Below are 26,781 nucleotides of genomic sequence, written 5' to 3'. Positions count from 1 at the left end.
CTGTATTTCTACTGATCTCTGCCCTCTGCTAGTCATGTAATTTAAGTGTCAGTTCCTCTGCTAGTCATGTAATCTAAGTGTCAGTTTTTTTCTAGACTGCTCTAGCTTCCTGAAGTGAGTTCTTAACGAAATGTCTGACATTTTTAAAAAAAAGTAGTCCATTATATGATTAAAAATATGTTCTGTTAATTAGCTATAAAAATATTTATAATACTTATAAAGTATCAAAACTATATCATATTAAATGTTAATTTTTTTTATTCCTTTAAACAACTGCCAGCACTCTTTCAGGTTCCTAGTTCAATCTGATAGTGCCTTTTATGTAGTACAAACTTTTTCTATTTATGTATGACCCAGAAGAGAAACACTACCAAAATTCTTGGTTGTCATATTATTCAAAACACAAAATGAGATTGCTTGGTATTTTACCAAGACTCTGCCTGATTTTGTATTTACCAAATAGACTTGAAAAACAAAGGAAAACATAATTTCTTTATTATGATATTGTGATCTCTTTTCAACTTATTAAAAGGTTCATTAAAATTTGCAGTGAGAGCCACTAGCGGCCAAGGGAGGGGGACACCCTCTTTAAAAAAAAAAAAAAAAATTTGCAGTGAGTTCTCTGGTGGTCCAGTGGCTAAGACTCCATGCTCCCAATTCAGGGGGCCCGGGTTTGATCCCTGGTTTAGGAACTAGATCCCAGTTCAGTTCAGTTCAGTCACTCAGTCGTGTCCGACTCTTTGTGACCCCTTGGACTGCAGCATGCCAGGCCTCCCTGTCCATCACCAACTCCCAGAGTTTACTCAAACTTATGTCCATTGAGTCAGTAATGCCATCCAACCATCTCATCCTCTGTCGTCCCCTTCTCCTCCCACCTTCAATCTTTCCCAGCATCAGGGTCTTTTCCAATGAGTCAGTTCTTTGCATCAGGTGGCCAAAGTATTGGAGTTTCAGTTTCAGCATGTCCTTCCAATGAACACCCAGGACTTGACTTCACATTCCAGGATTTCTGGCTCTAGATGAGTGATCACACCATTGTGGTTATCTGGGTCATGAAGATCTTTTTTGTATAGTTCTTCTGTGTATTCTTGCCACCTCTTCTTAATATCTTCTGCTTCTGTTAGGTACCATTTCTGTCCTTTATTGTGCCCATCTTTACATGAAATGTTCCCTTGATATCTCTGATTTTCTTGAGATCTCCAGTCTTTCCCATTCTATTGTTTTCCTCTATTTCTTTGCATTGATCATGGAGGAAGGCTTTCTTATCTCTCCTTGCTGTTCTTTGGAACTCTGCATTCAAATGGGTATATCTTTCCTTTTCTCTTTTGCGTTTTGCTTTTCTTCTTTTCACAGCTATTTGTAAGGCCTCCTCGACAACCATTTTGCCTTTTTGCATTTCTGTCTCCTGGAGTTTGCTAAGATTCATGTTCATTGAGTCATTGTCCCATCCTCTGCTGCCCCCTTCTTCTTTTGCCTTCAGTCTTTCCCAGCATCAGGGTCTTTTCCAATGAGCTGGCTCTGTGCATCAGGTGCCAAATGCTGGAACTTCAGCTTCAGCAACAGACCTTCCAGTGAATATTCAGGGTTGATTCCATTACAGTTGACTGGTTTGATCTCTGCAGTCCAGAGTTCTTTCTAGAGTCTTCTCCAGCACCACAATTCAAAAGCATCGATTCTTTGGCACTCAGCCTTCTTTATGGTCCAACTTTAACATCCGTGGATGACTACTGGAAAAACCATAGCTTTGACTATACAGATTTTTGTCAGCAAAGTGATGTCTCTGTTTTTTAATACACTTTCTAGGTTTGTCATAGGTTTCCTTCCAAGGAGAAAGCATCTTTTAATTCCATGGCTACAGTCATCATCCACAGTGATTTTGGAGTCCAGTCCAAAATCCAAATAAATAAAATCTTCCAATCCAAAATAAAATCTGTCACTGCTTCCATTTTCCCCCATCTATCTGCCATGAAGTGGGACCAGATACCATGATCTTAGTTTTTTGAATGTTGAGTTTCAAGCCAGATTTTTCACTCTCCTCTTTCACCTTCATCAAGAGGCTCTTTAGTTCCTCTTCACTTTCTGCCATTATGAGTGGTATCATTTCCATGTCTGAGGTTGTTGATATTTCTCCCGGCAATCCTGACTCCAGCTCGTGATTCATCCAACCCAGCGTTTCACATGATGTACTCTGTATATATGTTAAATCAGCAGGGTGACAATATACAGCCTTGTTGTACTCCTTTCCCAATTTTGAACCATTTTGTTCCATGTCTAGTTCTGACTACTGCTTCTTGTCCCACATACAGGTTTCTCAGGAGACAGGTAAGGTGGTCTGGTACTTTCATCTCTTTTACGAATTACCCATAATTTGTTGTGATCTAAACAAAGGCTTTAGCATAGTCAGTGAAGCGGAAGTAGATGTTTGATCCTTAAAGGATTGTCCTTTTTTTTTCTTCAGTTCCTACAAAAATGCCTGCTGGGATTTTGACTGGGATTGTGTTAAAGTCTATACATCAATTTGAGGAGAATAGATATTTTAGAAATACTGAATTTTCCAATCCACAAACATGGTATAAGCACTACATTTAGTTAGATCTTTAAATTTTTTCTGTAGTATTTTGTAGCAGTCTTATACATCATTCATTAAATTTACTCCAGTGTTTTGGGTTTTGATGCAATTATAAATGGTATTTTAAAAAATATCTTTTAGTTGGTTGTTACTAGTAGTACAGAGGTACAATTTGTCTTTCTATATTGATCTTGTGTTTTGAGACCTTGCTGAATTCAACTTATTCTAGTAGGTTTACTTCATTCCTTCCTTCTTTTCTTTTTTGTCTATTCCTTAGGATTTCCTATATAAACAATTACAACATCTGTAGATAAAGATACTTTTACTTCTTCCTTTCCAGTGTTGCTGTGATGTGTGACAGTGCTGCACAGAGGTGGGGAGAGCGGACATTCTTGCCTTTTTTCCTATACCAGAGAGAAAGCATTCAGCCTTTTCCCATTAAGTATGATGTGAATTGTAGGTTTTATGTAGATGACTTTTATTAGGTTGAAGAAGGTTCCTTCTATTTCTGTTTGTTGAATGTCCTTACCATGAGCAGGTATTAAATTTTATTAAATACTTTTCTTGTATCTTCTGAGATGATTTATGATTTTTCCTCTTTATTTCTGTTAGTATGAATTATATTAATTGATGTTTTAATGCTAAATCAACCCACATTCCTAGGGTTAAAATCCACTTGATCCTTTTTATGTATTGTATTGAATTTGCTTTGTTAATATTTTATTAAGATATTGGCATCTACATTAATGAGGGATTTTAGTCCATTCCTTTTTCTTGTGTTATCTTTGCCTGCCTTTGATATCAATGTTACAGTGCTTCATAAATGAGTTGGAAAGTTTTCCCTCCTCTTTCCTGAAAGAATTTGTGCAAGATTAATTGTACTTTCTCCTTAAATACTTATTAGAAATCACCAGTGAGGCCAGCAAGACCTACAGTTTCCTTTGTGGAAAGACTTTAAGATGCAAATTCAATTTCCTCAAATTTATTTAATACATATGGAGCTATCTAGATTTGCTGTTTCTCCTGTGTCAGTTTTGGTAGTTTGCCTCTTTCAAGGAATTTATCTATTCCACCAAAGTTGTTGATTTTTATTGGCATAACATTGCTTACCACTTTCCCTTGTTACCATTTAAGAAGTGATGTCCCGCTTATCATTTCTTGTATTGGTAATTCGTGGGGGATTTTTTTAGTAAGTCTACCTAGAGGTTTATCAACTTTCCTAATTTTTTTTTTTTTGAAGAACCAACTTTTGGTTTTATTTCTATTGTTTGTTTCTTATTTTACTGATTTATGCTCTTCTTTTGGGCTTAATTTGCTCTTTGTGATATTGTGATATAGTAACAAATACAAATTTTAGGTCTTTGTCGCCTTTTCCTGACACAGAGCTCCCAAAACATTTATAATTTCCTGGCTGAGGAGTGAGAGGAGTGTCTTTTGTTATTCATAATAAACCCCTTTCACCCATACCTGAGTTCATGCTAATGAGGTATTTAGGTCTCATATCTGTGCTAATCTTCAGTCTGCTAGTTTATTAATTGCTGAGGGAGGATTATTACAATCTTCAACTGCAATGATGGATTTGTCTGTTTATTCTTTCAGTTCTAGTAGCAGTCGGTTTCTGCATGTTAAGCTTTGTTACCAGATGCATGTATATTTAGGGCCATTATATTTCTGGTGAAACTGACCTTATTCTGCTGTCCATTGTGTGAAAACAGTTGTTTTATTTATTTTTTCCAGTTTTATCATTGTTTAAGGTAATGCCAATACCTATTAGTCAATGATGCCTGGAACTAGAAATTTAAAGAATTCTGAAAGTGAAGATCTAGTCAAAGTTGTGAATAAGGAATAACCTTTAGAGTCATTACCAAAATTTCTAGCTCTGTCTTATATAAAATGTCCCTGATTGATCATGTGCTCTTTTAGTTTAAGACTATCCCTAAGGATGTGGATATGTGGATAGGAATTTATAATGGCTTGCCTGATCTTTTTGTTGTTGTTATTCAGTTATTGTAACTCATTTATTCTGTGAATTCTTTGCCAATAATATGAAAGTTTGAAGTATGAGGTTTGCCAATGGAACTTCAGCAGTGGACATAGATAGGATGGATAGTCTATTGGTTGATAATACTTTGTCAAAAGATGTTAGTCAGACAAGTGTGTTTGAGTTGTATTTCTGGCCTGTTTTCATTTTCCATGTGTGAATCTAACTTGTAAATATTTGTTACAAAGCAATTGGTTGAGGTAATGGGCTGCTTCCATCAAAACTGAAAATGTCCCATGGTGGCTAGAACATGAAGACATTAGATGGAGCTCAGAGACGACACAGTACTGATTTCTGTGTTTAATTTCTTTCTATTCCATGCCTGCATCTCTCTCATCAGCTCTGCCCAAGGAGTTGGACAATAGATAATCACTATGAACTTACTTTAATCTCATTGGTTTCTCTTAATTAATAACTTAATGAGTCCTGTAAGCAAAGGGAAAGCGAGGGATATAATAGCTATGTAGTTCAAGTAATCAACAAGCATTTGGTCTCTGTTCTTAGATCTCTTTTCTCTCTACACTCCCTAGGTGAGCTCACCTAGGTGTATGGCCTTAAATATCACTTATGTATTGATGACTCTTAATTCGCTCTCTCTAGACTGGACTTGACTTCTTAACTCCAGATTCAAATTTCCACTTGTCCATTCAGTAGTTCTACTAAAGCATATAATAGATATCTTATGTCCCAAATTAAGGTCTTGATCTCTCCCCCACTCTCGTGTTCCTCTTACCTGCTCCATGTTTCTTCATTTTGGTTAGGGGCAACTCTGTTTCTTCCAGTTGCTCAGTAATCCTTGACTTCTCTCTTCATCTCTTTATCTCTAACTTATGCTTTCAGCTCTACCTTTAAAGTATTTCTAAGAAGTGACTGCTTTCCTCCCTCTACGGTTACAACATTTCTTGCCTGGATTTTGTAGAAGTCTTCTGGTACCTGATCTTCCCGCTTTATCACTGTTCCACCTTCAGTTTCTTATCAGCTCAGAGTAAAAGCTGCAGACGTCACAGCAACCTCCAGGACCCTGCACAGCCTGCCTCTTCCTTCTCTCTGATGCTATTCCTCTTCTACTACTTATTTTGTTCCAGGCCCACTGGCTTCCTTGCTGTTCCTGCCTCAGAACCTTTGTTCTTGCTGTTTCCTCTGATGAGAAATATCTTTCCTCAGGTAACGCAAGAGTCCCTCCTTTAACTCCTTCCTGTTGTTCAGAACAACCTCCTTACTGACTTACTCATACATGAAGCTTTCTCTATCAGGTTACTTAAGGTGACAACTTTCCCCATTCTCATTCCTGTTTCCTGCTTGACTTCTTCATGTATCATTCCCTATCTGACAAACTTTATTTATTAATGATCTCCCTCCAATAAACTATGAACTACATGAGAACAGGGAAATTAGTGTTTTGTTTGTTGCTATATTCCCCAGCATAGAATAGTGCCTAGCATATATTGACCCTCAGTAACGTTTTCTTGCGAATTAATGAATTTATTAACCACCTACATAGTAATCACTTGAAAAAAACCAAAGAATAAACTATGAGATAATTTTATTGATGTGGTAGAATGTGCTCTCTATATCATGTTAATATTCGTTGTCAAGTAGCTGAATGAGTAGCAGTCATTCAGCATAGAGGTTAAAGGTGAAGGAGATGAGGTAAGCTTACAGCTTGTTAGCATTTTAATGGAGGAATTGAAACGTAGGTACTTTTAGAGATAAAACTTGAAGGATGCTTTTTAGGAATGGAATCCAGAGGAATCTCAGATAAGAAAATTTTTTTCTCAAAATTTAGAAAGAGACAAGGAAATTCAGGTAAGACAGGTGAAAGGGTAAAAAGAAATAATGCTCTACAATATATGGGTCAGAATTACGCATATGAGTTACAGTATATGGGTCAGAATTTTAGATTTTCCACCTAAAGTGACCACATTTCTGTTTCTTTAGTAACTACGTATCAGGAGACCTAAGTTAATATACTTAGTGCTTGCCACAGAGTGAGAAATTGTGTGAGTACTGTCTCAGTGTTATGCACGTCTCTCAAGTAACTCTTGGCTTAGAACAAGCAAAGTGATTTATTTGCTTAATTGCATGGTATTGAAAGTATAAACAAAATGTATAATGTAAAGAGATAAGTAAAACAAAATTTGCTTCAGATTTACTTGCTTTTATTTTTAAATACTTATTTATTTGGCTGTATTAGCTCTTCCTTGGGGCCCACAGGCTCTTGAGTTGCGGCATGCAGGTTTACTTGCCCTGTGGCACATGGGACCTTAGTTCCTCAACCAGGGATCAAACCTGTGTCCCCTGCACTGGAGGGCGGATTCCCATCCACCAGGGAAGTCCCTCAGATTGATTTTCAGACTAACTTTGGGTTAAGATTCTTGCTCTTTACAACTGGTGTTTTATTTAATGGATAGCAGAATAGAGACTACAGGCATCCAATGGCTATTATGTAGTCTCTGTGCCTGGCTTGCCAAAGCATAAAGATGATTCCAAAGTTCTCTTTCAAGTCAGTTAGTCCTAACCTCCTCCAGAGGGAGCCCAATAGCCGTCATTTTCAGGACCAGGAGCTCTTGTCTACCCTGATCTAACAGGACAAGTCATTCAGCTCCGTGTTCGACTGAATCTAGTGTATGAAGATGGGGTCCTAATGAGGCAGTGGTTTTTGCCCTTAAATCAGTTGTTTTTGCTCCCTAGGATGAGAAATGCAAGAAACAATGCATGCTAGGATTTGAGTTTCCTCAGATGAGTGACTCCAAAGTCTTAAGACTTTTCAGATCAAACCTGATTATTTATATACATTTCAGGCAGCTTCTCTTGGACGTCTCTGAGTAATTTCTTTGTAGTTACTAATATTACATTTATCAGTATTATTAAACTGTTTAAAGCATCTGATGCCTCATGAAAAACCTTTGTTGTTGTTCAGTCACTAAGTCGTACCCGACTCTTTTCAACCCGATGGACTGCAGCACACCAGGCTTCCCTGTCCCTCACCATCTCTTGGAGCTTGCTCAAACTCATGTCCATTGAGTTGGTGATGCCATCCAACCATCTCATCCTCTGTCGTTCCCTTCTCCTCCTGCCCCCAATCTTTCCCAGCATCAACCTTAAAAAAGTTCTGCCACCAGTAGTCTCCCTTGATTTGTTGTTTGATAGATTTGAATTTGGAAAAAGGGTTCCTTTAATTACTGTCCTTCAAACAATATCTAGTGGTAACAGAATATTTATTGAAACTATATCTATGAACTCCTGGGGCTTTTCTCTCTTTAAAAATATTTGTTGAAAAGATTAATCTCCAAAATATACAATCTGCTCATGCACCTCAATATTAGAAAAACAACCCAATCAAAAAATGGACAGAAGACCTAAACAGACATTTCTCCAACGAAGAAATACAAATGGGCAAAAAGCACATGAAAAGATGCCCAACATCACTCATTGTTAGAAAAATAATCAAATTGAAACTACAATGAGTTATCACCTCACCGTGGTCAGAATCGCCATTATCAAAAAACCTACAAACAATAAATGCTGGAGAGGATGTGGAGAAAAGGGAGTCCTCCTGCACTGTGGCTAGGAATGTAAACTGATACAGTCACTGTGGGGAACAGTATGGAGACTATTCAAAAAACTAGGAATAAAACTACCGTATGACCCAGAAATCTCATTATTTGGCATATACGGCAAAACCATAATTCAAAAGACACATTGTTCATTGCAACATATTTATGATAGCCAGGATATGAAAGCAACCTAGATGTCCATTGACAGATAAGTGGATAAAGAAGTTGTGGTACATATATAAATGGAATATTACTCAGCCATAAAAAGAAATGAATTTTTAGTCAGTTGTAATGAGGTGGATAAACCTCGAGCCTATATAGAGTGAAGTAAGTCAGAAAGAGAAAAACAAACATTGTATATTAATGCATATATGTGAAATCTAGGGAAATGGTACTAGTAAACCTATTTGCAGGGCCAGAACAGAGGCACAGACGTGGAGAATGGAATGGTGGACATAGCCGGGGAGTGAGAGGGTGGGAAGAGTTGAGAGAGTGGCACTGAAACATATACATTCCCATGTGTAAAACAGATAGCTGGCTGGAAGTGGCTGTGGAACACAGGGAGCTCAAGCTGGTGCTCTGTGATGACCCAGAGGGGTGAGATCGGGAGAGGGGAGAGGTGGCAGGTGGGAGGGAGGCCTAAGAGAGAGGGGATATGTGTATACTTGTAGCTGATTCACATTGTAATACAGCAGAAACCAACATGACACTGTAAAGCAATTACCCTCCAATTAAAAAATTAAAAACATATTTGTTGAATGAATATTCAATTTTTAGTAAGAGCCATATAGTATAATAGAATCCAGATTATCATCTGATTGCCCAAAATAGAATCAGGACTTTTACACACTTCTTTACTGCAGAATATGTGTGTGGTATTTTGTTGCCTCAGTTTTCCTCAGTTGGAAAATGGAGACAAAAAAGCTTATCTCATAGAGCTATTGTGAGGACTTACTAAGGTAAGTTGTAATACACACAGGGCATATTGAGTTTATACCATACGGATGAAATGTAGTTGTCTTCTTCAAAGACGCAGAATTACAGTTTTGTTTGTTGGCTGGCCTCTCGGTTTGCTGGATCTCAGTTCCCCAACCAGGGATTGAACCCAGGCAGGCTACAGTCACTAGGTCACAGAGAGCCAGATACAACTTAGTGACTGAGCACATACACAGAGCAGTGAAAGTACCAAGTCCTGACCACTGGGCTGCCAGGGGATTTCTAGAATGATGGTCTTTAATCGTAGTTCTTTTGACCAAGTTGTCTGAGTTTATCCTGACTTCATTTACTTTGATAATAAATTGGTCTATAAGTGCCCCTTACTCTTACTGTGTACCATCTCTGAGATTTATGAGCAGATCTGTACCTTGGTCTCCATTTGTTTAGATATGAAATTGGCATGGATGACAAATACATCCCTGCTTTTAATGTGTAAAAGTGTGAAAAGTCAAAGTGAAGTCGCTCAGTTGTGTCCGCCTCTTTGTGACCCCATGGACTGTAGCCTACCAGGCTCCTCTGTCCATGGGATTTTCCAGGCAAGAATACTGGAGTGGGTTGCTATAAAATGTTACATTAAATACAAGAATAAACATGGCATTTCAAGTTTTAAAAGAGAATTGTGTAACGGATCTCCTTTTGAAGTTAGGAAGAAAGTCAGTCTCTGCTGATTCAGTAGCACTTTTTTTTAGAGTTGTGCCATGTCAGGGGAGAGACTAGTATCATTGTTTAGTCTCTAAGTCATGTCTGACTCTTCTGAGACCCAGTGGACTGTAGCCTGCCAGGCTCCTCTGTCCGTGGGATTTCCCAGGCAAGAGTACTGGAATGAGTTGTTATTTCCTTCTCCAGGGGATCTTCCTGACCCAGGAATCTGCATTGGCAGGCAGATTCTTTACCACTGAGCCACCTGGGGTATTGTATCTGTTCTGTCCTGGGAAAACCAAGTCAAGACCTGCAGTTTCTAGTGTTTATCCTTTGAGCCTACATTGGATTTTCTCAGAGTGTTTGTGCATTACAAGGATAGGTACGTTGATGTTACAAATGTGGCTGTGGTAGGGTGCTGAGTAGATGAGTTACGCGTTAATATAAGGAGATGAAGGTTTTATGAAGCCTGAAGCTTTTAGATTTGAAGGCCCCTCTGAGGAAAAAAACAATACAAAATTTTAATTATGAAATTGTTAGGGCTGTTCTCATGGCCTTGGAAGGCACCTATACAAGGGAGAGGACTTTATTGACTTCTTGGCATATATGCCTCTGCGGATAGGGTTGCCATTACTTGGTTCTGTGGCCACCAAAAGTCACTGAGAAGTGGGAGAGGCAGAGGCAGTCGCAGCTGAATTGGCAGTCAACCAGGTCAGGTTTTGAAATCTATCGAGTATATACTCATGTGATGATTAGAATCCTGGTTCTAGTCCTTTGGCCAAGTGGAGTTGTTATAAGTGGAAGGGTTTACAACCGGTAGCTCAGCAGGTTGCTGCTGTGTGGCACTCATCTCCCTTCATTTGGAAGAAGGAACACAGGATACCATTCCAGTGATAGGACGCACCCTGATATATTTATCACCTTGAAGAATAGACTTCCATTTTTACTGCTTATACCATATATGTAAATAAATTTATATGTTTCACATCCTGCTTTATAATGCTAGTTACCTCTTGATTTTATCTTTGTTCCTTAACACCCTACCCCCAGTACCTTCATATAATTATGTACCTTGATATGTATGGAACAAATCATTTAAATTCAAAATGACCTTGGTAGTTTGGAGACTTGCTGAAGAATCAATGGATGATGTCAAAACTGAGCAGTAAGAATCTGAGACATGGATGTCACAGACCAAGCTTGTCAGAAGAAGTTTTGGGATGGTTGTTAGTGATGTCATGTTGCAGTTCTTCCTTAAAATTTCAGAACACTCACAGTTCCATGTGCTTTTAGGAGCATTTAGTTGAATTTTTTCTCAGGTTTCAGTTTGAGCACATGAATGCCAGAAATAAAAATGAGTTTTCCCAGCTTTCCTTACATATAGTTAGCACTATCAGAGAAATAGTGATAGTAGCAATTTGTATGGAGAAGGCAATGGCACCCCACTCCAGTACTGTTGCCCGGAAAATCCCATGGATGGAGGAGCCTGGTAGGCTGCAGTCCATGGGGTCACTAAGAGTCAGACACGACTGAGTGATTTTACTTTCACTTTCCACTTTCATGCATTGAAGGAAATGGCAACCCACTCCAGTGTTCTTGCCTGGAGAATCCCATGGACGGAGAAGCCTGGTAGGCTGCAGTCCATGGGGTCGCACAGAGTTGGACATGACTGAAGCGACTTAGCAGCAGCAACAGCAGCAATTTGTATTAATCTCTGACAAGTCAAAGATTTTGCTTTATTGCTGTCAAGGCCCTGGGCAACAGGCAGCCCAGGACTGTGATCTCTGAGAGAAGAAAAATTATTGAAACAATCATTGTGATCACATAGGCTTTCTACAATTTCTGGATCACTGAACAGGGAGGTGGTGATTCAGTGAGAGACTGGCACATTTGGTGAGTTTATGAGGTGGGGATATAAGCTTAGGGAGGTCAAGATGGCTGGAGTTGGTAAGGCAGAATACTAGAGAAGGAAAAACTATGTAGAGAAGGAACTTAGAAATCTGCATGGATTCCTCTCCAATATCTGGCTGGGTAGTAATCAGAGAATGTGTGACAATCATGAAAATGCACCTCCTAGAGCTCCAACTGCAGGGAGTGCAAATTACCTTACACCAAAAGAATTACAAGAATTAGCTAGCTTACTGGGAAGATTCAGGAAAATATCCCTGGTATTAGATTTGGGGCATTTAATCAAGGGGACTGGAATATATGCCTAGATAAGCAAGAGTTCACTGACTTGGGGGAAACCTGTCAGGACATGAGATTTAACACTCTAGCAAGGACCTTACGGAATGTAGGAAGCACACTGCTGTGTTTGCTCTTAAAAGCCTGGGAATAACTATGGCCAACACCCAGGGAAGTAGAAGTGCCTGAATTGCCTTTACAGTGAGAAAGGAAGAGAGAAATAGGATAGAGAATAGAATAAATGTATTATATAAGACCAGGAGACAACCAGAGAGTAATGTTCCATGGGAGGGCCCAAGGGACACAAGTTCATTAGGAATACCCTGGTGAAAGGAAGTGCAAGTCTTATATACTGAGAACTACAGTGAAGAGACTGATGCTGAGCCCCTGATATGGCATCATTCCTTGAGGAGACTAACTGGCTAATTGGTGGCAAGTCAAATATATCAGGCTGTTTCATCCTTCCCAAACTTCCTTAGAGATATAGTGCAGTGTAAATGTTTTCCACTCAATCTTAATTTCATCCCTCTCTCCTTCATAAGTGTCAGCACTGCCTTGCAGTCTTATGACACCCTTAGCTACCCCTGGCTGTCTTCCAATTTTTCCTTATGGGTATTTACTTCCGTGAATCTCTTTCATGTCACATCCTCTTCTTGGCATCTGCTTCTTGCAGTAACCAGACTGATAAGGTATGCATAGAGGAAATTTACAAAGCCAGCCAAAGAGTATCTGCCAGGGAGCTATAAGCCGAATACTTCTTAGAGATCACACAGAGTGAGGAGAGACTCAAGTTTCTGACAGCCAAGTGCAGGGGGTGGCGGGGAGTAGATGATGAACCTGAGACATATTATTGTAACAGTAAGTTCCTTTAAAAGAGATGCTGAAAGGACATAGACACCAACTAGAAGGAACTCCTAATGGTCAAATCTGAGACAATAGGAACAACAAAACAGCTGAATGCAGAGTTCTAGAGAAAGCCTTCTTAAATGAACAATGCAAAGAAATAGAAAACAATGTAATGGGAAAGACTAGAGATCTCTCCAAGAAAACTGGAGATACCAAGGGAACATTTCATGCAAAGACTGGCTCAGTAAAGGACAGAAACAGCAAGGACCTAACAGAAGCAGAAGAGATTAAGAAGAGGTAGCAAAAATACATAGAACTATACAAAAAAGGTCTCAATGACCCTGATAACCATGATGGTGTGATCACTTACCTAGGCCAGACATCCTGGAGTATGAAGTCAAGTGGGCCTTAGGAAACATCAGTACGAACAAAGCTAGTGGAGGTGATGAAATTCCAGTTGAGCTATTTAAAATCCTAAAAGATGATGCTATTAAAATGCTTCACTCAGTGAAGCAAATTTGAAAAATTCAGCAAATTTGGAAAATTCAGCAATGGCCACAGGACTGTAAAAGATCAGTTTTCATTCCAATCCCAAAGAAAAGCAATGCCAAAGAATGTTAAACTACCGACAATTGCACTCATCTCACATGCTAGCAAGGTAATCCTCAAAATCCTTCAACAGTACGTGAACTGAGAACTTCCAGATGTTCAAGCTGGATTTAGAAAAGGCAGAGGAACCAGAGATCAAATTGCCAACATACGTTGGATCATAGAAAAAGCAAGGGAATTCCAAAAATACATCTATTTCTGCTTTATTGACTATGCTAAAGACTTTGTGTGAATCACAACAAACTGTGGAAAATTCTTCAAAAGATGGGAATACCAGATCCCTTTACCTGCCTCCTCAGAAACCTGTATGCAGGTCAAGAAGCAACAGTTTGAACTGGGCCTGGAACAACAGACTGGTTCAAAATTGGGAAAGGAGTACATCAAGGCTGTATATTGTCACCCTGCTTATTTCACTTATATGCAGAGTACATCATGCAAAATACTGGGCTGGATGAATCACAATCTGGAATAAAGATTGCCAGAAGAAATATCAACAACCTCAGATATACAGATGATACCACTTTAATGGCAGAAAGTGAAGAGGAACTAAAGACCCTCCTGATGAGGGTGAAAGAGGAGAGTGAAAAAGCTAGCTTAAAACTCAACATTAAAAAAAACTAAGATCGTGGCATCCCATCACTTTGTGGCAAATAGAATGGGAAAAAGTAAGAACAGTGGCAGATTTTATCTTTTTGGGCTCCAAGATCACTGCCGATAGTGACTGAAGCCATGAAATTAAAAGACGCTTGTTCTTTGGAAGAAAAGCTATGACAAATCTAGACAGTGTATTAAAAAGCAGAGACATCACTTTGCCGACAAAGTTCTATCTAGTCAAAGCTATGGTTTTTCCAGTAGTCATGTATGGATGTGAGAGTTGGACCATAAAGAAGGCTGAGCACTGAAGAATTGATGCTTTTGAACTGTGGTGCTAGAGAAGACTTGGACAGCAAGGAGATCAAACCAGTCAATCCTAAAGGAAGTCAACCTTGAATATTCATTGGAAGGACTGATGCTGAACCTCCAATACTCTGACTACCTGATGTGAAGAGCTGACTCATTGGAAAAGCCCCTGATGCTAGCAAAGATTGAGGGAAGAGAAAGGGGCGACAGAGGATGAGATGGTTGGATGGCATCACAAACTCAATGGACATGAATTTGAGCAAACCCCGGGAGATAGTGAAGGATAGAGAAGCCTGGCCTGCTGCAGTCCACGGGGTCGCAAAGAATAGGACACGACTTAGGGACTGAACAATAACAATGGTCGTATAAATAAAAATGAGTATGATTCTATGAACATATAAATGAATAATTCAAAAAATAAGTAAATAGGAGAGAAGACACAGCTCTTTCTTGCAGTAGAGCTGCATTTAATAAATGTAGAAGGAATGATGGAAAAAGAAAATCATCATTTACCAGCACACTAATAATTGATGCTGGCAAAAATCACTGAAGGGTGCTAAAACTAAAGAGGATATTGCATAGTGTCTCCCCATAGATAAATTATTCATTACAAAGGGGAAAGTAATTTTACAGAGGAGTAATCTTAGTAAATTGGTTAAAGTGAACATTTTCAGTAATGGCACAAATTGATATAATTTACCACTTGACAGGATGCAATGAGAAGAACAACATTATTTCTCTGATAGTCCTGCCAAAAATGCATGACCTGAATCTAAACATGAGGAAATATCAGGAAAACAAAATCTGAAGCCCTATAGAAAAACAACTGGCCCGCAGTACTCAAAAGGATCAAGGCCATGGCAGTCAAGGAGAGACGGAAGAACTTTTCCATACCGAAAGAGAAGAAGAGAGATGAAAGCTAAATAAAACATGTGATCCTGGACTAGCATGCTTTGCTATTAAAAACATACTGGAAAAACCTTGAATGAGGACTCTGGATTAACACCATACTATTATATTAGTGTTAATTTCCTACTTTTGATTGTTGTACTGAGGTTGAGTAAGAAAATAACATTTGGCAAAAATTGTCAATTCCAAGTAGGGTGTATTATACAGTGCTAGTGGGAATGCACATTGGCACAACCACTTTGGAAAATCTGGCATTACATCTACTCAAGTTGCAGATGAGCCTGCACTAACTCAACTGTTCCTCTCCTTGGTGTTTACCCTAGAGAAAGTCTTGCACGTGGACTTCAGGAGTTAAGTAGTATAAGGATGTTTCTAGCAGTGTGGTTTATTGTAGCAAAAGTTGGAAACAAACCAGAAGTCCTTCAACAATAGACTGGATAAACAATGATATATTTAATACACACACACACACACACAGAGTCTTTAAGTGACTGAACTACAGCTCCAGTGCATCAGCATCAATAAATCTCACCAACATCTTTCATCAAAAAAGCAAGTCACAGTATGATTCCACATGTGTAAATTAAAAACATGCAAAACTGTATCTTAAAATATACAGTATATGATTAGATTATTTTATTTTATTTTTATTAAAAAAAATTTTTTTTTTTTTTTTTTATTTGGCTGCACCGGGTCTTAGTTGCAGCATGTGGGACCTAATTCCCTGACTAGGGATGGAACCTGTGGCCCACCGCTTTGGGACTACAGGCAGAGTCTTAGCCACCTGACCACCGGGGAACTCCCTAGATTATTTTAAAAGGTGGTACTAACAAACACAAAATTCAGGATAGCAACTCTATCTGCTGGGAATGTGATCAGAGAGTGTACCTGGAACTTCTATGGGACTAGCAATGTTGAGTTTCTTGAGTTACTATACTTCAACAGTGTCTGTTTTATTACTATTCTTTAAATATGCTAGTTACATTTTTGTATTTTTATAATAAAAATATTTTAACCAAAGAAAACAACCCAATTCTTACAAACTGAGATAGAAATTGATATTATTCTTCAAAGTCAGTACAGGAAGTGCAGGACTCTTCAGACATCCCTACAGATGATTGTCCACTTTCTATTTCATTTTTTATTTTTAATTTATATGTTTTTATTGTGAAACATTTTAGAAATATAAAGATGCTTAGAGAATAATACAGTAATCACTTATGTGTCCATGACCACATGTAAAACTTAACAAAAAATAGTTGAAGCTCCTTGTGTAACCATCAATTACATTTCCTTTCCTGCATTCCAATAACTATAGTTCTGAAATTTGTATCTGGAATTACCATTCTTATCTTACTGACTTTATGCAGGTACCCTTAAAATCTGTATTTTACTGTTTGGCATGTTTGACATTTTATTAAATGTTATCATCCTGTACATACACTCTTGCAACTTATTTTTCCCCAGTTAAAAAAACAACTTTGTCCATGGCAGGATTCTTTGCATCTAGTTTTAATTTATGTTTCCAATGCTCCAAAATTTAAAAAAAATTTTAGTATGAGAAGTTTCAAATATATACAAGAGTATATATCCATCTCAGAGAAGGCAATGGTACCGCACTCCAGTACTCTTGCCTGGAAAATCCCATGGACGAGGAGCCTGGTAGGCTGCAGTCCATGGGGTCGCTAAGGGTCAGACACGACTGAGCGACTTCACTTTCACTTTTCACTTTCATGCATTGGAGAAGGCAATGGCAACCCACTCCAGTGTTCTTGCCTGGAGAATCCCAGGGACGGGGAGCCTGATGGGCTGCCGTCTATGGAGTCGCACAGAGTCGGACACGACTGAAGCAACTTAGCAGCAGCATATATCCATCTACATCTAAAAGAGTAGATGGAGTATCATTTTGATACATGCACAATGAACCCCTATGTACTCATCACCCAGATTTAACAATTATCAACACATGGTCAGTTATATTTCATTCATTCCCCTACTTATTTCCTCCCCTCTTCTATTATTTTGAAGCAAATACTGACATCAGTATAATTCTTCCCTAAATACTTCAATGTGTATATCTAAAAGCTAAGTCCTCTTTTTATAAAGACATAATTGTCTTTACAACAGTTTTGAAGTTTAATATTATCAATACCCAATCAGTGTTCAAATTCCATATTTCTCCTGTTTTTACATTTTATTTGAATCAGGTCTTTCTTTTACTTTTTTTTTAAACTGCTGGTGGACTACCCTGTGTAAGGCATTAAGTATAAAGTTCTACTGAAAATGTGTGGGGCTGAAGATCTCAGTCTGAGTGAAGAGCAGCTCACTCCCTCCATCAATGGGGTCAGAATCTAGACTTCTTCAGGTGGCTTGTGGAAACCAGCAACCATTTCCACAGAAGCCTGGTTTGTTCATCACTGATAATCATCTAACTCTGTGAGAATGTTGTTTTTTGTTCTTCTTACAGAATGTGTAAAAAGTTCCTGTAACATATCTTTTTTCTTAACACCCCATTAGATGGTTATGCTATTATTCAATATTTACCATGTCAAGTAAAGACATAAATAATACTTTTCTGTTTACTAATAATCCATGCTAAACAAATACTTATTTCCATCATCCTACTATCCTTGTTCTTTCTTGAGACTGAAGAAGGGTGTGGGATGAGATGAGAGTGAGGTGAGAGCCCCTTGAAAGTATTGATCTTAACCGATTGAAACCCATCACGTGCTCTCCGTACACAGGTTGCTTTAATAGAACAAGCAGCCTCCTCTCTCAGACATTTTAAATTTGTATTCACTGTAATTCCAGTTTCTCCTTAGTTGACCTGTCTTACTTTCAGGCTCTCAGCCATCATTTGGGCTACTGAAGTCTAATATGCCCTGCCAAGTCCATGGTGCAGTCTTGAAAGTGTTGCTCTTGTTGTTAGCATAATGGTGCTTATGGGACAATTTAAATATTTTACTCTTTCTGGGGTAAAAATAAAAATTATTTGCAGTGGAAAAATGAGACTGCTGATGCTAGTGATTAGAAGCGTCACTCTGCACACACATGTACACATGTGCACATGCACACACACAAACACGAAAGCAGCCCACTCTCATGAATGTGATTGAATTAAGACAAAGATGAGCTCCTTCGGGGTGCTTAGAGGGTGCTAACGAATCTTAAGCCTCAGCTGAACTCTTACATGCCATATGTCACATGGCAGATGACATACTCAGTTGTGAAGAAAAAAAATACATATATATGTGTGTATGTGTGCTGGAAACATGTTGTTTGACACTGATTAAACTGTGAGACATGTTTTTAACTATTTTGGAATGAACTGTCCTTAAAAACATTTAAACAAGATGCATGTTTGAAATACACTTGACTTTTGAAGATGTTTTCAAAAAACACAAAGCTGCCTATAGTTGAATAAGGCTTCCTTTCCCACAGTTACCCACAGAGCTAGAACTCAGGAGGAAGAGGGAAGAAACCAGCTTAGCTCTGCTCCTGGTCACAGTGCTCAGGCAGCCTGGAGGGGAGGACAGCAGGAGAAAGGGGTGGTGAGCTCCGCCCAGGACGACGAGCCACTCCTCTTTCTTTGGCAGCCCCGAGCAATTATTTCATGAGAAGCCATCTTGATGACATGTGTCCCATTCACATGCCCCAAATATGCTGTCCAGCTGCACTGTTTCCTGTGTGGAAGCATTGTATGAGTAATCTACTGGTATTTGGGTGAAGCAGGAACCTGAGCAGATCTCACTTGAAGTTTCGTTGACCCTGAGAACCTGGCACTGATTTAGAGCATCACTTAGTACAGGTAGGGGATTCTGCAGCAGTTAGGACTGCCAGCTTTCCACAGCCAAAATTCAGTGGTAGTCACTGACCTCATGGTCTTGACAGTCTCTAGGCAGGGTTAGAGGATGCAGCATGGACATGCAGCGTTCACCATCTGCTCTGCCCTCGAATTACAGATACACCAACAATACACATCACAACGACATCAGCAGGAAAAGGAGGGTAGAAGCGCTTCTAGCCCTGTGCCATGTTTTAGATCCAACACTTTGTGCACTTATCGTGGAAAAAGCTTTGGGAACAGAGGAAGTCATAGTTTGATGGCATTGTTTGAATTTGGCAACATCACTGGTACAACTTTTCCTTCAATAGTTTCCTAAATTCAGCTATGTTCACTATATATGTTCTTAAGAGGTAAATTCTGTTTAGTAGTAGGGGAAATGGTCATGATCCTTGGGTTAAAATCTAGGTCATACTTTGAGATTATTCTGTACAAGAGAACCTCAGGAAAAACAGAGTTTCATAATGATAATGAGCCACAGCTTTATTCAACAAACATTGTTTTTGAGTGAATTGTATTGAGTTATCAATGTTTGGTAACTAGAGTGTGAATACTTGTATGGCAAAAAACCAAGTTTTCTTCATCTTTTATTTGCTATGGCAGTTAGTAGATGGCAGAGATTCGGTAAAATAGAGCAGAGTAGCAATGTATCTAAATAATAATAATACTGAGTTGACCAAAATGTTCCTTCAGGTTTTTCCATAACATCATACAGAAAAACCCAAAAGAACATCTTGGCCAACCCTGTAGTTAGTATTGAGAAAGAGATTATTAATGATCTGTGGGATCCTAGAGGGAGAGATGAGACTGGGGGAACTAAAAATGCTTCAAGGGGTAGTGTTTTCTGACAGGTAGATGGACCTTAATAGACTGAAATAAGGGCCATGATATATTGGGTATTTAATGTGTGCCAGGCACTGTGCTAAGCATTTTGCATGCATAATCCAACAGAATCCTCCAAGCAACCCTATGAGAAAAGCACAATCAACATCCCCATTTTAGTGCTGAAGAAACTTGTGGCTCAGGCAGATTAAGTCATCAAAGTCACACAGCTGCAAGGTGACAGAGTCAGAACTGAATCTAGTCAAACATGAAGGGTATGCTCTTTAACACTGGGCTATATTGTTCTCTATTCTAGGAAGTGAGACAAGTGGTTTAGTGTTTGGGACCACATTCTAAAAGCATTTATTAGTTGATGTGACTGGAGAGTAGAATATGTGGATTGGAGAACAGTGGGAAACAAGGTTGTTCCAATAAGTCAGGACACATCTCAGAGAACTTGAAATGATGCTATCCTAAGGAATTGGGGGTTTTTGGAAGGTGATGGAAACATTCAATGCCTATTATTGAAGTGGCAGGATCAGATACGTGCTTCAGGAAGACAACTCGGTGTGAAGGGGCAGAATGAGAAGCAGAAAAACCAGTAAGGTGGCTATGGCAGCAGTGGCGCAGGAGTGGCAAGGCGTGCTGTGACACCAAGAATAGGTGGTTTCCTCCTGCACGTCTAACTGGGATTGTTTCATTTTAAGAAAAACAAAACACATCTAAAAATCTAGACTCAAAAGGAACATAATTGAGGAAATAATTATTAGCTTTATAAAATGTGTTCCACTTGTGAGCTTTTAAATAGGATTTAAGAACTGATGCCTTCAAATTGTGGTGTTGGAGAAGGCCCTTGAGAGTCCCTTGGACTGTGAGGAGATCAGTCAATCCTAAAGGAAATCAACCCTGAATATTCATTGGAAGGATTGATTGATGCTGAAGCTGAAGCTTCAATACTTTGGCCTCCTGATGCAAAGGGCTGACTCATTGGAAAAGACCCTGATGCTGGGAAAGACTGAGAGCAGGAGAAGGGGACGACAGAGGATGAGATGGTTGGATGGCATCACTGACTCAATGAACATGAGTTTGAACAAACTCCAGGAGATAGTGAAGGACAGGGAAGCCTGGGGTGCCACAGTCCATGGGGTCACAGTCTGGCATGACTTAGTGACTGAACAACAACAAAACAGAATTTAGGGAATTTTTGCACATCTCTGGGAACTATGTAAACCAGCCTGTATTTCTGTAACATTCTGTGTATGTATATTTTTTCTTTATTTTTGGTTTACTGGCTCTTCGTTGCTTCTCAGGCTTTTCTGTAGTTGTGGAGAGCAGGGGCTTCTCTAGTGGTGGTGCACAGGCTCTCACTGTGGTGGCTTCTCTTGTTTAGAGCACAGGCTCTAGGGCACGTGGGCTTCAGGAGTCGTGGCGCATGGACTCAGTAGTTGCGGTCCCTGGGGTCTAGAGCACAGGCTCAGTAGTTGTGGCGCACGGGCTTAGTTGTACTGTGGCACGTGGCATCTTCCCAGACCAAGGATTGAACCTGTGTCCCCTGCATTGGCAGTGAATTCTTTACCACTGAGCCACCAGGGAAGCCCTTGTGTGACATTCTTAAAGGAACATTTGTTGATCAATCATCACAAAGTAATATAGGGAATGTGTATAAGTCTCTTAAAACAAAACCCCCTTTTCTACATGACTCTACTTTCTCTTCTAACCCTTATGAATGCCACTTATATGTCATTACATCTTCAATAAATTCCTGAAATATTTCCAAAGAAATAGAAATCAGTAGAATTAAGCATTGGAAAACTCTCAGACAATTGCTCCTGGACTGTGCTCTGGATCTACAAGTAATTCCCTGGCTTACAATGCTCACTCATATTCCCGAGCTGTGTGTGGAGAACTGAGGCAAGCGAGACACCATGACAGGGACTGAATACACAGACTCTCCCCTTGTCCAAAGGGAATCACTCATGAGAAGGCAGTCTCTCTCATCTTCCTTTCAGAGGGATTTCATCCCGTGATTCTCACCCAGAAATGCAGAATAAACAAATAACAACAATTAGGTTGACTGTGAGATCTCATCACCCACTTTCTGAGGTCTTAACAGCCAACCTAGAAGCATGTCCTGTTGAACCACAGTGATGGAATGACAGTTTCATATCTCTATGGCCGTGGGGATATTTTGCCTGTCTCCACAGGTCAGCATTTTTCATTTGTTCCCTAAAACACGATCACATGGATGCTGTGGAATTATTAATTTCAAATGTGGGAGTAATTATGTTAAAATGAGTTTTTTGTCTTTTAGAGATACATAATGAATATGTATAGATGAAATTATATGATGCTGGGACTTCCCAGGTGGCCCAAAGGCTAAGACTCCATGCTCCCAGTGCAGGGGGGCCGGGTTTGATCTTTGGTCAGGCAACTAGATCCCACTTACTGCAGCTAAGACTTGTCATGCACAACTAAGGATCCTGTATGCTGCAACTAAGACCCAGTGCTGCCAAATAAATATTTTATAATAAAAATTTTTTTAAAAAGAAATTCTACAGTGCCTAGAATTTGCTTCACAATGGCACAGGAGGACTTCCCTCGTGGCTCAATGGGAATGAATCTGCCTGCCAACGCAGGGGACATGGGTTTGATTCCTGATCCGAGAAGATCTCACCTGCCATGGAACACCTAAGTCCTCATGCTCCAACTACTGAGCCTGTGCTCTAGAGCCCAGGAACCACGACTATCGAAACCAAGTGCCCTAGAGCCTGTGCTCCGCAGCAAGAGAAGCCACCCCAGGGAGAAGCCGCACACCGAAACTAGAGAGGAACTCCCACTCGCCACAGCTAGAGAAAAAGCGTGCGCAGCAATGAAGACCCAGCACAGCCAAAAGTAAAACAAACAAACAAAATTTTTAAATGGCACAGGATGGAGGGGAATTAGTGTGAGGGGGTGTGCAGACAAAATAATAATGGCCAGGAGTTGATGATTGTTAATGCTGGAGAATGGGTGCATGAGGAATCATTATATTATTCACTATATAAGTTAGTGAATAATTACTATCTTTATAAAAAGCCTACTATTTATATGTTTTAAATTATACATAATTTTAAAATGAGCACTCTTTATGTAGAGGGCAGAATTAGCAATGTTTAGATTTGGGGTTGAGCATTGTAGTGAAAAAGAAATGGTGATGAATTATTTCTAGAAAAATGTGTATGTCCAGTAATTTCTCTTTGTTGTGCATTATACACTATTCTGTCCACCACCTGCCTCTAAGGCTACACTAACTCTACAGAGCTGTGCTTAGTTTCTTATGCATGTACCTGAGTCTTTTATCTTTATTTCTAGAGTTTTTTCACCTCTGGTTTGTCTCTTTCATTGGATTAATAATCTCATCATGGCAGGACATTCCATGTAACCAGCCCCTCACTTCATAGCCCTGAGTACTATGATTTTCCAAGAATGATAAAATTTTTAAAAGATGGGAGATCAGAGTGTAAGCCAATATTTTTCAAAAGACTTGCAATGGGATGGTTAATTATCTAAATGTTGGTTTATGCATCAGAAACTGCTGAGTTTGCTTCAGTCACCAACACTGATTCTGAAGTTAAGGGGGAGACATACTTTTTCTTCCTGTAAAACAGAAATAGGGCTTTCCTGGTTGCTCAGACAGTAAAGACTTTGCCTGTAATGCAGGAGATGTGGGTTCGATTCCTGGGTCAAGAAGATCCTCTGGAGAAGGGAATGACAACCTGCTCCAGTATTCTTGCCTGGAGAATCCCATGAACAGAGGAGCCTGGTGGGCTACAGTCCATGGGGTTGCAAAGACACGACTGAGCAACTAAGCACACACACAGGAAACAGAAATAATCTAGTCTCAGAATGATTCTGAGAAGGGAGAGGAGGCGGGAAAGGAGGGAAACAGGGGTGGGACTGGCAGCAGTTCTTCTGTTAACCAATGGTTGTCCCGAAATTCATTCCTAAGTGGCGAAAGTGAAAGGAAGTCATTCAGTCATCACTCAGTCGTGTCCTGACTCTTTGCGACCCCATGGACTGTAGCCTACCAGGCTCCTCCCTCCATGGGATTTTCCAGGCAAGAGTACTGGAGTGGGTTGCCATTTCCTTCTCCAGGGGATCTTCCCAACCCAGGGATTGAACCCGGGTCTCCCGCATTGCAGGCAGATGCTTTAACATCTGAGCCACCAGGGAAGCCCTCCTAAGTGGTAGAGACCACAAACCTGTCCCCAGGTGGCTGTGCCCACAACCCTGAGTCTTGTTTCTTATTTGTGTGGCTACAACACGGTTCTGACTCTTCTGAGTAGGTAAAGTTGCTTCCAGAAGTCTTCTGTAGCCACTGTAGCCCCTTTACCTCTTTTTAGCATAGAGTTCTAGAAAATGTTATTGCTGAAAACGGTCAGAGCATCATCATAAAGGTTACCAAAGGCCCTGAACGTGCAGGGCTCACAGCATATGCCAGGTCTCAGTTCCACCAGCCAGCTCCCTACCTCCACCCAGGTCCTAGAGATGCACCTTGGAGGTTTGTTTAGAAAGTTTTAGTCTGATAGGAATCAAGGGATAGATTGAGTACCCCGTTTGAGAACTATAATCTCTAGTTTTGGCTTTCAAAAGGAAGTTCAAAGAAAGTGACTTACCTCTTAAGCAACTGATAAGATGACGGAGCCAACTGCTGTGAGAAAGTCATGACGTCGTCAGTCTTTTCTGGCCTCCACATAGAAACTGCAACTCTTGGTTAGAAAATAAAGGAGGAAGTGAAGCAGATTTATCATTGCTTAAGGAGCTTGGTATGCAGAGCTAGGATTTCCTAGCTGTTGGCTGAGGCAACAGGGGGATACTTTCTCGTGTGTGTGCTGGGCCCCCGCTGAGAACTGGGGAGCTGCTGGTTACTAGGCTGGACCTGCTTATCTGTGTTCTCCTAGAAGCTCACTGGGTACTACTGTGATCTCCTTTCTTCTATGTCCAGCATTGTTCAATACCTCCAGGAAGTTTTCTTTAGTAGAAACCTTTCATAGCAGTTCTGCATGGATAATTGGCAAACATGGTTGCGACACAACAGGTAAGACTGGATGATTCGAAAGTTTCTTCTGCTAAATGGACATTAATATTTTAAGATTCCCCTTCCCTTGGCCCCGTGAGTGGTTAAGAAAGTGAGTAGTGAACAGGCCCACACTCCAGGGCTTCCAGACAGCAGACGGAACAGGTAGTCTGAGCTCCTGGAATCCTAGCCAGGCTCTCAGCTCTCCTTTTTCCTCTAGGAAGAGGTTCTTGTTCAGTTATTAAAAATGAAAAATCCTGCTCCCTAGAGCATCTAGCCACTCTGCAGGGGTGTTACCTGATCTGAAAGGCACCTTGGCCTTCCCCTGATTGCAGACAGCATGCGTCCCGTCTAGACTACACAAGGTCTCCTGCTCTGTCTGTTGCTTGAAGGGCTTTGGAATGATTTGACGTCCTCATCCTCCTGCCCATGGCTAGTCCAATCTGTGTTTCCTCTTTTATAAAATACTTCATCAGGACCCAAATTAAATCTCCCTTGCCTTAATTTGGGTCCATTTCTTCTTGATTAGTCATCTCAGATGACATTATAATTTCTTGTTTTTAGTGTATTTTATTGAAGTATAGTTGATTTATTTATTTGGGCATACAGTGCAGTGTGTGGGAATCTTAGTTCCCCAACCAGAGAACCCACAGCCCCTGCATTGGAAACACAGAGTCTCCTGGAAAGCCGGGGAAGTCCCATGGCATCTTTGTTTTGGGGGGTGGGAAGCTGTAAGCTCTGGGAGTGCCCGTTTAATGGGGAGCAGAGAGGCCACGTGCAGTGTGTGTGTGTGGTAGAGTGTCTGCAGCAATCAGGAATGGCAGACTGGAGTGGGCATGGCAGTGTGGATGGGCCTCAAAAATGAAGTGCAAAGTGGAAAAAGTAAGATACGATAAGATCTATATCACAAAGTCAATGATGTAAATTAAAATGCATGCAAACCAGACAACACACACTCCCTTGAACACATACAAGCCAAAAATAGAATTAAAGATATTAAAATGGTTGCATGGGGCTTTCCTGGGGGTCCAGTAGTTAAGACTCTGTTCTTCCACTGTAGAGGGCATGGTTTGATCCTTGGTCGGAATCCTGCATGCCACACAGCAGGGTCAATAAAGAAATATAGCAGTTGCTTGTGGGAAGAACAGGAGTGAGAAATGGGCATAAGAGGAAATAAATGTGTGTATACTTAAAAGTGCAGCCTTGTATGGACCAGTTAAGAGTATAATGTCCTGTGAACTGAAAAGTGTGATTAACACTCAGCACCAAAGGCCTAATAAGTTAAAAAAAAAAAAAAATGAAATGAAGTGCCCTGAGCCTTGCCAAATCCTCAGTTCTGTTTGGTCTGGTTTCTCATAAATCCTGCATCCACTTTTTGCATCCAGCCAAGGGTGGCAGTGGATGGGTCGGACTGGGCCCTCAGTCATTGGAAAACAGCGTCTTGACTTCTTCAGATATAGGTCTAGATCATCCTAGACCAATGCAGTCATAAAGTACCTAGCACTAAAAACTTTCACCATTTAAAAAAACTAACTTGGGGACTTCCCTGGTGGTACAGTGGATAAGAAATCTGCCTGCCAGTGCAGGGGCACAGGTTCAATCCCTGATTCCAGGAAGATCCCATATGCCGAGGAGGAATTAAGTACATGTGCCACAACTACTGAGCCCACTTGCCCTAGAGCCCATGCTTGGCAACAAAAGAAGCCACCTCAATGAGAAGCCTGTGCATGGCAATGAAGACCCAGCACAACCAATATATAAATAAATAAATAATATATAATTTTTATTTTTTTGAGATATTTCTTGGTC

At 40.1% G+C, this 26,781-nt stretch overlaps 1 protein-coding gene across 6 annotated transcripts in view; it reads left to right on the top strand.

Annotated features, from left to right (window-relative positions):
- CDKL3 (cyclin dependent kinase like 3) overlaps nucleotides 1-15,427 on the top strand; it is a 50,624-nt gene extending 35,197 nt beyond the window's left edge. For 4 of the 6 annotated variants that reach the window (XM_061423499.1, XM_061423502.1, XM_061423501.1 and 1 more), the window contains one exon: nucleotides 7,302-7,494. In XM_061423499.1, coding sequence (XP_061279483.1) covers nucleotides 7,302-7,332 — 31 coding nt within the window. In that variant the 3' untranslated portion in view covers nucleotides 7,333-7,494. Of the gene's footprint in view, nucleotides 1-7,301; nucleotides 7,495-15,051 lie in introns of those variants that run through there. The other 2 variants (XR_009737556.1, XM_061423500.1) reach the window with 1 other exon arrangement.
- The last annotated feature ends 11,354 nt before the right edge of the window (nucleotides 15,428-26,781 follow it).

Source organism: Bos javanicus, chromosome 7 (assembly GCF_032452875.1).
Source record: "Bos javanicus breed banteng chromosome 7, ARS-OSU_banteng_1.0, whole genome shotgun sequence".
In the NCBI taxonomy this organism is placed as follows: domain Eukaryota; kingdom Metazoa; phylum Chordata; class Mammalia; order Artiodactyla; family Bovidae; genus Bos; species Bos javanicus.
Note: the sequence above shows the minus strand (reverse complement) of the source record. Positions and strands in the feature narration are given on the sequence as shown.